General features: G+C 30.5%; 1 protein-coding gene across 1 annotated transcript in view; it reads left to right on the top strand.

The window, feature by feature from the left end:
- Positions 1 to 7,589, top strand: part of LOC111703955 (5-formyltetrahydrofolate cyclo-ligase) — a 10,895-nt gene extending 3,306 nt beyond the window's left edge. Inside the window, exons 3-7 of the mRNA XM_023476053.1 lie at positions 1,445 to 1,492; positions 2,369 to 2,437; positions 3,473 to 3,571; positions 4,613 to 4,670; positions 7,466 to 7,589. Coding sequence (XP_023331821.1) covers positions 1,445 to 1,492; positions 2,369 to 2,437; positions 3,473 to 3,571; positions 4,613 to 4,670; positions 7,466 to 7,570 — 379 coding nt within the window. The 3' untranslated portion in view covers positions 7,571 to 7,589. The remainder of the gene's footprint in view (positions 1 to 1,444; positions 1,493 to 2,368; positions 2,438 to 3,472; positions 3,572 to 4,612; positions 4,671 to 7,465) is intronic.
- Positions 7,590 to 12,360: the final 4,771 nt, after the last annotated feature.

Here is a 12,360-nt window from a genome sequence, read left to right as displayed (position 1 = left end):
AACCTAGTTCGTAACTTTTTTCAGAAACATTATGTTTAGTATAATTCTTTTTTAATAAAAAATGTGAAGTTAAAAACTGAAATATATATATATATATATAGATGCTTAAATGTTGTTGTTGTAATATAATGTATCCTGTTCCCTGGTGTGGATGTATTGTCTGTTCTCTCAATATATTTTATCTGTTTCCTAATTATCCTATTCCTAAACATATCCTCCATCTTATTGTACTGACTACATCAACTCTATTTATCCATTATTCCGGAGATCTGTGTATATTCCAATAGTCAGGGCCCTCCAGGGGGCTTCAGGCAAAGGGTATATATTTGTTCATAATAAGATTATACGAATAGTAATCTTAATATTTTTGTAAAACATGAAATTTGGACAAAAAATGGCAATTTCTTTCCTTCTTTTTGTTAATTTTATCTAAGCCTACAATTTGTAAATTATTGCACAACAATTTCAACATACAATCCCCCACAAAGTCGGCAATTTGCATGTAAAGATTTCTGCTGGAAACCAAAATTTGTATACAGTAAATTATACCCCTGTTGAATATATTACAGGGTTACCCATAAAGGATGAGATTTTAATGATAACTTGAAATGTTTGATTAAAACGAAATGGAGTTTGAGTTTTGCTTCTGTCTTTGCTTTGAAAAAACAAATTCGCACCCATGAATATAATAACAAGTCTGAACAACAGTCGACTCTGAAGTCTCATTGGTTTTGGTTGACCCTGTCAAAAGGGATATATTTACTGAATTGCAATATCTATTTTATATTCAAAGGGGTTTCCAACACAAGTGGGTTTTAATTGAGTGCAATTGCAAGCCCTGTTAACTCCAGGCAATTCCGCACAATTGCTCTCAATTCAAGAACAGTTGTGCGCAATTCCACACAGTTACGTGCAATTCCGCGCTACGAAATTCCGATTTGAAACCCTAATATTCATTGATTATAATTGGGTCCTACACAGAACCTTTCTTTGCAAGTAACTATCATTTAAGTCAAAATTAAGACATATATAATCAAAAAACTGATTTAAAATCTAATTTGATAAACCATTGTTTTTACATTGGGTCCTAAAATCAATAAATATTATTGAATAAAATTTATGCTAAATGAAACTAGTTTAATCTTCCAAAATCTGTTGTAAGAATAAATATTTATCCATTTTCTCATTTTGTTTTTGTTAATCTACACAGCTACATTAAACATGATGCTGTACTGATTTTAGATTAGATGCATTTAGCATTATTTTCTCTATTTTCATGGAATTTAATGTTGAATGAATTTTATTTTTCATAAATCAGAGTAGTTTTCCAATCTTGTGGTTTTTGTGGGATAATTAAATATGAAAAAATGATGATAATTGTTTGATTTTCAGTTTATAGAAAATGATAAAATACTTGCAAATCTCTCTACTTTTGATATTTTAGATCTGGTAAGAAGTGTTTTATTCCTCAGTACTTTAAAGGAGGTTCAAGGTAGTAAAATTACAGGAATTAAAAAATTTAAATAAGAGAATTTAATTATGTAAAACCTAAAAATTGATAAAATATTTGTTTTTCATTGAATTGTATTCTGTATACATAGAAATGCTTACAGTGCATTTTCCTGATTTATTTTTGTAAATCATTTCATAAGTTTATTTATTTCACTTTATTATGTGTCCTACATGGATCACTTACAAAAGATAAGACTTCATAGACAACATGCACATGGTATTTGGGATTTGGAAGTTTGTTTTAAGAAAAGCACAAGAAAATTGCTGAACTATTTTGAAAAGCATTAAGAGTGCAAAACTTCCACGTAAGTCTTGAAAATGTTCTAATGAGTTGAATATTATTAAAATGAAAATGTTCTAATGAGTTGAATATTATTAAAATGAAAATGTTGTAATGAGTTGAATATTATTAGAATGAAAATGTTCTAATGAGTTGAATATTATTAAAATGAAAATGATCTAATGAGTTGAATATTATTAGAATGAAAATGTTCTAATGAGTTGAATATTATTAAAATGAAAATGATCTAATGAGTGAATATTATTAGAATGAAAATGATCTAATGAGTTGAATATTGTTAGAATGAAAATGTTCTAATGAGTTGAATATTGTTAGAATTAGAATGATCTAATGAGTTGAATATTGTTAGAATAAAAATGTTCTAATGAGTTGAATATTATATAAAATTAAAATGTTCTAATGAGTTGAATATTGTTAAAATGAAAATGTTCTAATGAGTTGAATATTATATAAAATGAAAATGTTGTAACGAGTTGAATATTGTTAAAATGAAAATGTTGTAATGAGTTGAATATTGTTAAAATGAAAATGTTCTAATGGGTTGAATATTGTTAGAATGAAAATGGTAGAACTGAAGGATTGGGAAGATTATCTTGCTTTACCTCTCACATCATGGAATATCAGGTATGAATTTTTAGAAGGATAAATTTATTTTTGGATTAAACAAAAAAAAGTGAAATAATTTGCCCTTTGAAGTTAAATAAAATCAGTTTAGTATGCACCACACTAGACGAAATTAATCCAATATTAAAATAACTTCAGTTTAGTATGCACCACACTAGAATCTAAAACTAAAAGAACTTCAGTTCAGTGTGCACCAAACTAGAATCTAAAACTAAAAGAACTTCAGTTCAGTGTGCACCACACAAGACCAGCTAAATCTAAAACTAAAAGAACTTTAGTTCAGTGTGCACCACACAAGACCAGATAAATCTAAAACTAAAAGAACTTCAGTTCATTGTGCACCTCACAAGACCAGCTAAATCTAAAACTAAAAGAACTTCAGTTCATTGTGCACCACACAAAACCAGCTAAATCTAAAACTAAAAGAATTTTAGTTCAGTGTGCAGTGTGCACCACACAAGACCAAATGAATCTAAAACTAACTAAACATTTAATATATTCAAGAAGAAAATATCCGAGCAGATTGCTATCTTGAAAACTTTCTAGACATTGATTGCAATTAATTACAACTTTATTTCCTTGATATTAGTTGCTACTGAATAGGAGATATTCTATTAATAGATGTATCAGTAGAAATATTCATCAAACAGAAACTCTAGTTACAGTATTTCAGAAGTTTTAGTCGAGTTTTAAACTGGAGTTAAACTCTGCTGCAATAGTCGTGCCATAACTGGGTGTAAACACCAACTTTTGAAACACCAACTGTGCTATATTTGGTGGCAAAAACTCCACTTAAACTCGATTTTTAAACCTTGTTTGTAACTTGTTTCAGAAGTTGGTGTTAGCGCCCAGTTATGCAGAATTAAACTCCAGTTTGAAACTCGATTAAATCTCCACTTCTAGATTGCAAAAGTGGACATGAACTCCACTTTAAATCGAGTCTGTGTTTACTGAGATGTTCTTGACAACTAGTTGTTCCAACTAGTTCTGTTTTGTCGGTTTCAACTTATTCTATACTTGTTTTTAATTATCCAGGCAGCCAGCAGATGTAGATATACGACCTGATGCTGGACAAACTGGTGGATTAGATCTAGTTCTAGTTCCTGGTTTAGCTTTCTCAAGCCAGGGGGACAGGTAACAATTCCCCCCCACTCCCCTCCCACGACGTATCACATCAATTCAGTTCTAATTGATACCACGGTAAACTGCCAGGAGACCAACCTGAAAACAGCTCTGCTATGGCTGCTCTCCTTCCGTTGATAATTAATAAACTAATAAATATGTAATTTTTATGCACAACCTGTCATATTTTCAACGGAAAAATAAATTATTAGATTAGATTAGATTAGATTAGGTAGACAGTTTAGATAGTTATATATAAAAAATCAGAAATAATAGGTGAAATCTCTGGAATCGGAAGACGTCTTTTATACTTAAGTCATGCGGCCTGACTCAGGTCGTATTTACCCGTATACGATCCTAACAGGCCCCTACCCTGAGGCTCACATCTCATTATCTAATGGGGGTGCTGATGGGTTACTGGTTTTTCTAAGGCTACTTAGAAGACAAATGAGGCCCTTTGTTATAAATAAATAAATAGAGATGAGAAACAGTAATTGTACATTGTAAACAGAACCCATAATCTTAATTAGTGATAGTCTTTTTGCTATGTAACAGCATTAAATACACATAAGCACTGCCATAATGTCGTCTTCCTAATCCACAGTGTTCTGGTTATTACTGTATTATATTATATACATCATTTAATTGGCTTGTCTGTTTGTTTGATAAAGTATCTAATAAACGTTAGAATTGAAAAATTGACCCTGAAAAAGTTCACTTTTGCGAATTTTTAAAATCAACCCATTTAAACAGAAAAGTCCGCGAAATGTGCTTTTATTGAAGTAGAGTGACAAAACGGTGGCTTAAACCATGTTAAATCTAAAAGTGTTACATGGAAGTACCCTCAAAGCATATTTAATATTTGGTATTGTAAGAAAGCTAGTAATGAAGAATTGAGTAAGCCTTTAAATTCATTTGATTCATATAAAAATAAACTCAGCAACACCATTTGGTCTATCAAATTCATTATTATTATCATTTTCATTTACCCCGTGAATCTAAGCATGATTGAAATTCATATTGATTTTTTAGACCTCGCACATACTTGTTTAGATGTGGAAGGGGGAAAGGATATTATGATACATATCTTCAAAATCTTACAAAAACCCAGGTAACTCGGACCTTAAAATATATTCGTTCAGTAAAAGGCTTAAAAAAACCATGGGTTTCGTTCATAGAATATTTCTGGTGTTGACAACCCAACTGTTTTTACCTCTGACTGTATTTTAAAGTGATTTGATCTTGATATCTTCTGATACAACCTTACATCTTTTACATTTTGAATTAGGGGAGAATTGTAGTTCAAAATTACAGGAAATCCATACTTGGCAGAACAGATTCATCAATATTGGATATTATTAGGACCTTTTGCCTAAGCTACATGCTCATGATCCTACCATATAAACTGCAAAAAACACACTATTGCATTCAACGGGAAAACTTACAGTTAGATATATCGAACACGCTGTGCGATATATATATAATATATATATATAGCTACTGTTGATATTTCGCAAAGCATGTTCGTTGAAGGAAACAACATTTATTAAATATTAGGAAGCATTTATTATTATACCGGATAGAGTGTGCGATATATCTAACTGTAATTTTCCAGTTGAATGTTATAGATAAATCTATTGGACCAATAGTGTTTTTTATTTGCATTGTATGTTGCGCATATGTTGGCTTAGTTACATTTGGTTTGCCTACAACCTTACATTTTTTACATTTTGAATTGGGGGAGAATTATAGTGTCCAGAGTTACAGGAAATCCATATTTGGCAGAACAGATTCATCAATATTGGATATTATTAGGACCTTTCGTACACTTGAATAACATATATATGGAGTTCATTGTTTTCTTTATTATAGGAATTGAGTCTTTGCCACTAACTCTGATTTTCTAATCCATCTATACAACCCATTGTCGTAACCCTTAGATATGTTAAATATGAATTTTGTTAGATAAAATAATCAAATCAAAGATTTTCAACACGAGGTTTCAAAGGTATAGGGATTCTAAAAAAATTTAAGTTTTGTTCATGTTATTTATTTTTCTGGCTTGTATGATTCTTTTTTTAAAGAAGCTTTGAGCTTTCTAGCGTCAAGCAAACCAGTGCTTCTTGATACCAAATGATTAAACCTTGTTTCTCATGTTATGTCCTCCAATCTTTTATCTTGCTCCATCTTTCAATCTTGTTAATACTGTATCTCAATCTTCATCATCTACTCTATAACGTAATTTCAAGTGACCCTTCATGCAAAGAAGGCAATGTCCGATTCACAACGGTACCCTTTAGAGCGTTGTAAGGTCAAGCATGAATTATGCATCAATGTTTAAGATTTTGAAAACTGATCAAATTAAATGCGGTTTCTCTACAAAAGTGCCTTGCGCATTTCTGCTGCAGGAAAACATGTAAGAATTATCAGAATCAAACTCTTTTAAATCTATATAAACGATTATATCTTGCACATTATTATCCAAATAAAGATTTTAAGGGTACCGTTGTGAATCAGGCTTTGCTATCTTTGCAGGAAGTGTCAAGCTCGAAGTTAAATTCACAGTCCGTTTAATACTCTATCACAACCATCATCATCTATCTTAGATTAATCCTGTTCTGTATTCTCTTGTCTTTAATTAAATACTGTATCACACCATCATCATCTATCTTAGATTAATCCAGTTCTTTACTCTCTTGTCTTTAATTAAATACTGTATCACAACCATAATCCTCCATCTTAGATTAATCCTGTTCTTTATTCTCTTGTCTTTAATTAGATACTGTATCACAACCATCATCTATCTTAGATTAATCCTGTTCTTTATTCTCTTGTCTTTAATTAAATACTGTATCACAACCATCATCATCCATCTTAGATTAATCCTGTTCTTTTTGTCTTTAATTAAATACTGTATCACACCACCATCATCTATCTTAGATTAATCCAGTTCTTTACTCTCTTGACTTTAATTAAATACTCTATCACACCACCATCATCTATCTTAGATTAATCCTGTTCTTTATTCTCTTGACTTTAATTAAATACTCTATCACATCATCATCATCTATCTTAGATTAATCCAGTTCTTTATTCTCTTTTCTTCAATTAAATACTGTATCACAACCATCATCATCCATCTTAGATTAATCCTGTTCTTTATTCTCTTGTCTTTAATTAAATAATGTATCACAACCATCATCTATCTTAGATTAATCCTGTTCTTTATTCTCTTGTCTTTAATTAAATACTGTATCACACCACCATCATCTATCTTAGATTAATCCTGTTCTTTATTCTCTTGTCTTTAATTAAATACTGTATCACACCACCATCATCTATCTTAGATTAATCCTGTTCTTTACTCTCTTGTCTTTAATTAAATACTGTATCACACCACCATCATCTATTTTAGATTAATCCTGTTCTTTACTCTCTTGTCTTTAGTTAAATACTGTATCACACCACCATCATCTATCTTAGATTAATCCTGTTCTTTATTCTCTTGTCTTTAATTAAATACAGAAACAACAAGGAAAGTGTTTGTGTAATAGCACAAGGTATATTTGACAGATAACAGAGTGTCAAAGAAAAAGTGTATGCCAAGTTATTTCTGATGTTGCAGACATTAAATTAATTTGGAATAAAATAATATGACTGTAAGTTCAGAGGATATACATATATATACTGATATTGCAAGAAGTACAGTTTTTTTTATCCAATCTTAAGCAATATATCATTCCAGGCAATGAGGATATAGGAAGCCAATGAATCCCCAATGCAGTAAAAATACGATATTTTCCGCATTAATCAGTAAAAGGTTTTAAGGGTACCGTTGTGAATCGGGCATTGCCATTTTTGCATGGAGGGTTACTTAAACTTACCCTTACCTTTAAAATTTTTAAGGCTGTACCTCCAATGACAGTTGGACTTGGATTTAAGGAGCAGATCGTGGAGAACCTTCCAATGGACAAACATGATTTTAAAATTGATGTAGTTATATCTCCATAGATTAAAGTTATGTACACTGTACATAGGGCCGGATGGGCAATAGTCAGATTCGCGTTTTACAGAAACTTTTAATGTTTTTAGACTTTTAAAAGGTTTTACGACAACCTGAGAAAGGTCCAACAATTTTAAAACTGTATTCTGTAGAAGTTTGCTTATATCAAACATGCAAACTTCTACAGAATACAATTTTAAATATTTAAATTTCTGTAAAACGAATCTAGCTTCTTCCCAACGTTAACTGTACAGTGATAGCTAGACAACTGTTGAATAGGAAGACGACATTATAGCAATACTAAAGTGCATTTGATGTTTTTACAATGAAAATAGTTTTACTAATAACTTAAAAAGTTATAAAATCACTTATTGAGTAAAAAAGATCTGTTCACACTGCACAATTGCTGTGTCTCATGTTCATTGGACTATTTAAAGTCATAACTTGAGTCTAAAAGTCGACTTCCTATTCCAGAGTTTTCACTGTATCACTGTATCACTGGTTATCACTGTAGCAATTTTTATCTTTATAAATGAAATATCAAAAAGATCAAACTATATCACCTTCTTCTAAAAATAATATGTTTAAACATAAAAAATTTGTGACTTACATGATATACAGGGTTACCCACAAAAGATGAGACTGTAATGACGACAATAAACTTTTAATTTTAATCTTCTGCCTTTCATAAAGTCTTTTAATAGCTTATTAAATAATTTGGCAAAGAAACAAGTTTACAGAGCATGGAATCATGAATATAAGGAAACCCTGTAGCTCAATGACTAGTTCAAATAGTTTACTGCAAAGTATTTTATCGCTAATTGCTTTTAGGAATTATTTCAAAAATTATGCGTAAAAAGTTCTGTTTATACTTACTTACTACATTTTTCCTGTACAAATGTTTTTTAACAATTAAAAAATGTGATAAAAGTAAATAAAAAAACTATGCAAAATTGTAACTGTTAATCCTAATGCAAATGGAAATTGATTTGCATTTAACAGAATAATCATAAAACACAATTTTAATTACTTTTACGTTACAGTAATTTTCTTTACATTTAAATATTGTTAATTTTTATCAATACTCAATCTTCTTAGACTATCTTCATTTATTAATTTCATTAGTTTGGAAGCATTTAATATTTCTTACTTTTAATATTGTACTTTTGACATTTCAAGCCTTTACAGACTGTTCAATCCTGTATTTATGCTACTTTTTTTTCAGAAAAATGTTTTGTTCATCTCAGATTAGAATTCTAAAAAGTATCCCATCAGTGGCAGTACATTCTGGTTCTGCAACATGTGTAGTTGGGGCTCATTGTGTACAACAAGTTGTACGCTATCAAAGTTCCTTGACGAAACTCACAAAGGAATTCAATTGTACTTAATTTTATCATTAATTAGTTGTACATTGTAATGTACAGTGTACAGAGCTGTACATTTTTTATGAATTTCCGGCTTAGCCTATATAGGAACTTAGCGGCTGAACTCTATGTCCATTATCCAGTGGATATATTTTAAAGATGACCTGGTTTAAGGTAAAAAAATCGGAAAATCCTTAAATCTTAAATCTGCCACACTCCTGTATGCCAAGTTCATTAGCGCCTTATCCAATCAGGGTACAGGCATGTGTTTGTTGTCTATGCTGAACCAATAGAAATAGTATAGTGGTAACATTTATCTTTCTATCTATCTCATTATCCAATCAGAGTTATGAATCCTTCAATCGGCGTTATCAGTGAAAGGAAATATTTACTTCTTCTGAAACTATAGTTGCCAATGACAGAATTTCAACTCTGAAATATACTATGCGGGTGTCAAGTCATAATGGTGAAGAGCTAATGCTAAGCTTAAGAATCCTAGACCAAGCCGGAGATCCTTAGGGTGTACTAATAAACGGCTATATTATTTAAATCCACTTTCAGGGGTTTACTAAAGAATTTGTCCAAATTGTTTTATTTTCTTTACCTAAACACCCCCTGGAAACCATAGATTTCACTAATCTGTCCACTTAACCTTTTATAATAGGTAAATACTGATTTATACTTTTCAGAACGTGGGTCACCGTCACACGTTAGTGCCCTTAAACAAATAATGTAAATATTGGAAATTAAATTTTGAATATTAACGTATTTGCTTTGAAATAGGACTGATTTTCATGGTACAAAAAACATAGACCACAATTGGTGAAGTATGCTATTTGTTGTCTTACTGCTCAAATATTTGGTCATTTTGATTTATCAAATTGTACAAAAAATTTGATCATTGTTTATTGTTACTTGAACAATTATTAGTTAATTCACATTGAGAACTAAATCTAATGTGTGCATCTAAGAAAAAGAAATGCAAAAGCAAAAATGGGCTTGATTTTTAGATTATATAGGCTTTATGCGCATAGACAAATATAAGCAAGGATCACATTTAACTTTCTCCCATGGTCAGATTTAGAAACAGAGCCTTCAAAACATCAATGAATTTTTTTACAATCATGAAAAACAGATTTGGTAATTTGTTAATTAAATGGGTTTCTACTATTTTCTACAAAATCATCGCATAATTGTGAAAAATATGACTTTTTCGGGTTAAAAATTGGAAAAATAATTTTTTTCTTTGCTTCTCATTTAAAACCCCTTAAAGATATGTGCTGATCGAAATGATGAAATTGTTTATAATGACTTTAAGATATGTTACAAAAAGTGCTAGCACTAAAGCTGACCATGGGAGAAGCTGAAACATGATTTTTGTATATATTTCTTTATACGCATAAAGCTAAATAACATACAAATCAAGCCAATTTTTGCTTTTGCATTTATTTTTCTTGTGGCCGAATTTAAAGAATTTAAGCGGCGGTTTAAATTTAAGCCGCGGCTTAAATATGGTTGGTTCCACTTAAAATTGTATCAAATGTTTCAAGATTTAAGCCGGCGCTTAATTTAAACCGGGTTTTGGCAGATTTAAACCGCGGCTCAAAATCTTTAAATTCCATCTTTGGATATACATGTTGGATTTAGTTCTCAATGTGAATTAACTAATATTAGGCCAAGTAAAAACATAAAATCATCAGAGGTTTCAATTTGATAAATCTGAGATGGTACGCAGTTTTCTTAGTGAAATATTCATGATTTTCCTACAAAAATATCTCGACGTTCTTTAATTTTTAAATTTATTCGAAAAATTACTATGGATGTTACCTATACAAAATGTTACTGATACGAAATGTTATCTATACAAAATGTTACCTATATGAAATGTTACCTATACAAAATGTTACCTATACCAATGTTACTATACGAAAATGTACTAGACAAAATGTTACTATACGAAAATGTACTATACGAAACGTTACTGATCCTTTAAAACAAAATAGTTTCTTAATTTTCATATTTATTGTCAAAAGATGTATCACTTTTTAAACTGGGTCGAATTTAAACTGTTGCATCGCCTTGGATTTTGATTTAATCTCAACCACTCACCTAGTCTTTTTTGTAGTCCTAGACATTAAACCTCTTTTTAACTTTAGGTTTTAAGAGGTTATTAGACAAATTATCATTGATTTTTGCGTGAGAGCTTTGCATTCTTTTTATCACTGTGTGGAACACCCTGTATTGAAAAAGAGGACACCCTATATTTAAAAAGAGGACACCCTGTATTTAAAAAAGGACACCCTGTATTTGAAAAGAGGACACCCTGTATTTAAAAAAAGGATAGGATGAGAAAAGAATAGAAAATGTTGAGCAGCGCAGAAAAAGAAAATGTTGGAAATATGTGAATATTACAAGGTTTTATTGTAAATTGAATTGTGCAGGAAAATTGCGTGGCATCCCTTACACTCACATCTCCCAAAACCAGGGATTCAGGATTATCATAAAATATTAAGAAAATGCAACGTGGATCCATTTTATTCTTCTCTTATTACCTTTTCCGAAAAAAACAGGGGTAAACTTTCGTCACCCTCGAGGTCAATTTTCCGTGCGAAATTTAAAAATGTTGACTTCTTTCAAAATATTTCTCCAAACCTGAACTGTGGTTTATGGACACTTTTTGTCTTAAAGAAATAATGATTCTGTAGAAAACTTAATTTAAGAAATACTAATTATAGTAACAGCATTTGTTTTACGGGAAATGATGGAAAACTTTGTATTAAACTGTAAAGACATAAAAGTCCAAAACACATGACAATAAACTAAACATTTCTGTTTCTTAAAATTCAAATAACATATTTGTCCTTAAAATACCCTGATTAAAGGGATTGTTTGCTTAAATTAGAAAAAACTCTAATTTTAAAGAGCCTACATAGGATATCAAGATTAAGCGTTCCAAGTTCAGAAAGTATTGGATCAGGAATTTTAAGAATTTGAGGCGCGTTAATTTGAGATGCGGCTTAAATATGGTTGGTTCCACTTAAAATTGTATTCAATTTTTCGAGATTTAGATTGACGCTCAAATGAAACCGGTTTTTGGCGGATTTAAGACGCGGCTCAAATTCATAAAGTTTGGTTACTGTTTTACCTTTTTACCCTTTCATCTCTTCAAACTTACCCGGAAGTAGAACATACTGATTTGTTTATTTTGGGGGGTAAGGTAATATAGTCATCGCAATTCTTTTTTTAAAAATCGGGAGTAAATGTTGGATAAGAACAGGGATAAAAAAATGGTCTAAATTCATGATATTATAGGTTTATACGATATATTGTTCAGCGTCATAATCCAAAACAAAATAAAATCATGAATGAAACCCTAATTGGAAAGAGTATATTTATTTTAAAATATTAAAAACATGAGTTTATGATTAGATATC

The sequence above is a fragment of the Eurytemora carolleeae genome, unplaced genomic scaffold (genome assembly GCF_000591075.1).
Source record: "Eurytemora carolleeae unplaced genomic scaffold, Eaff_2.0 scaffold435, whole genome shotgun sequence".
Taxonomy (NCBI): Eukaryota; Metazoa; Arthropoda; class Copepoda; order Calanoida; family Temoridae; genus Eurytemora; species Eurytemora carolleeae.
This window is presented reverse-complemented; position numbering and strand designations above follow the sequence as displayed.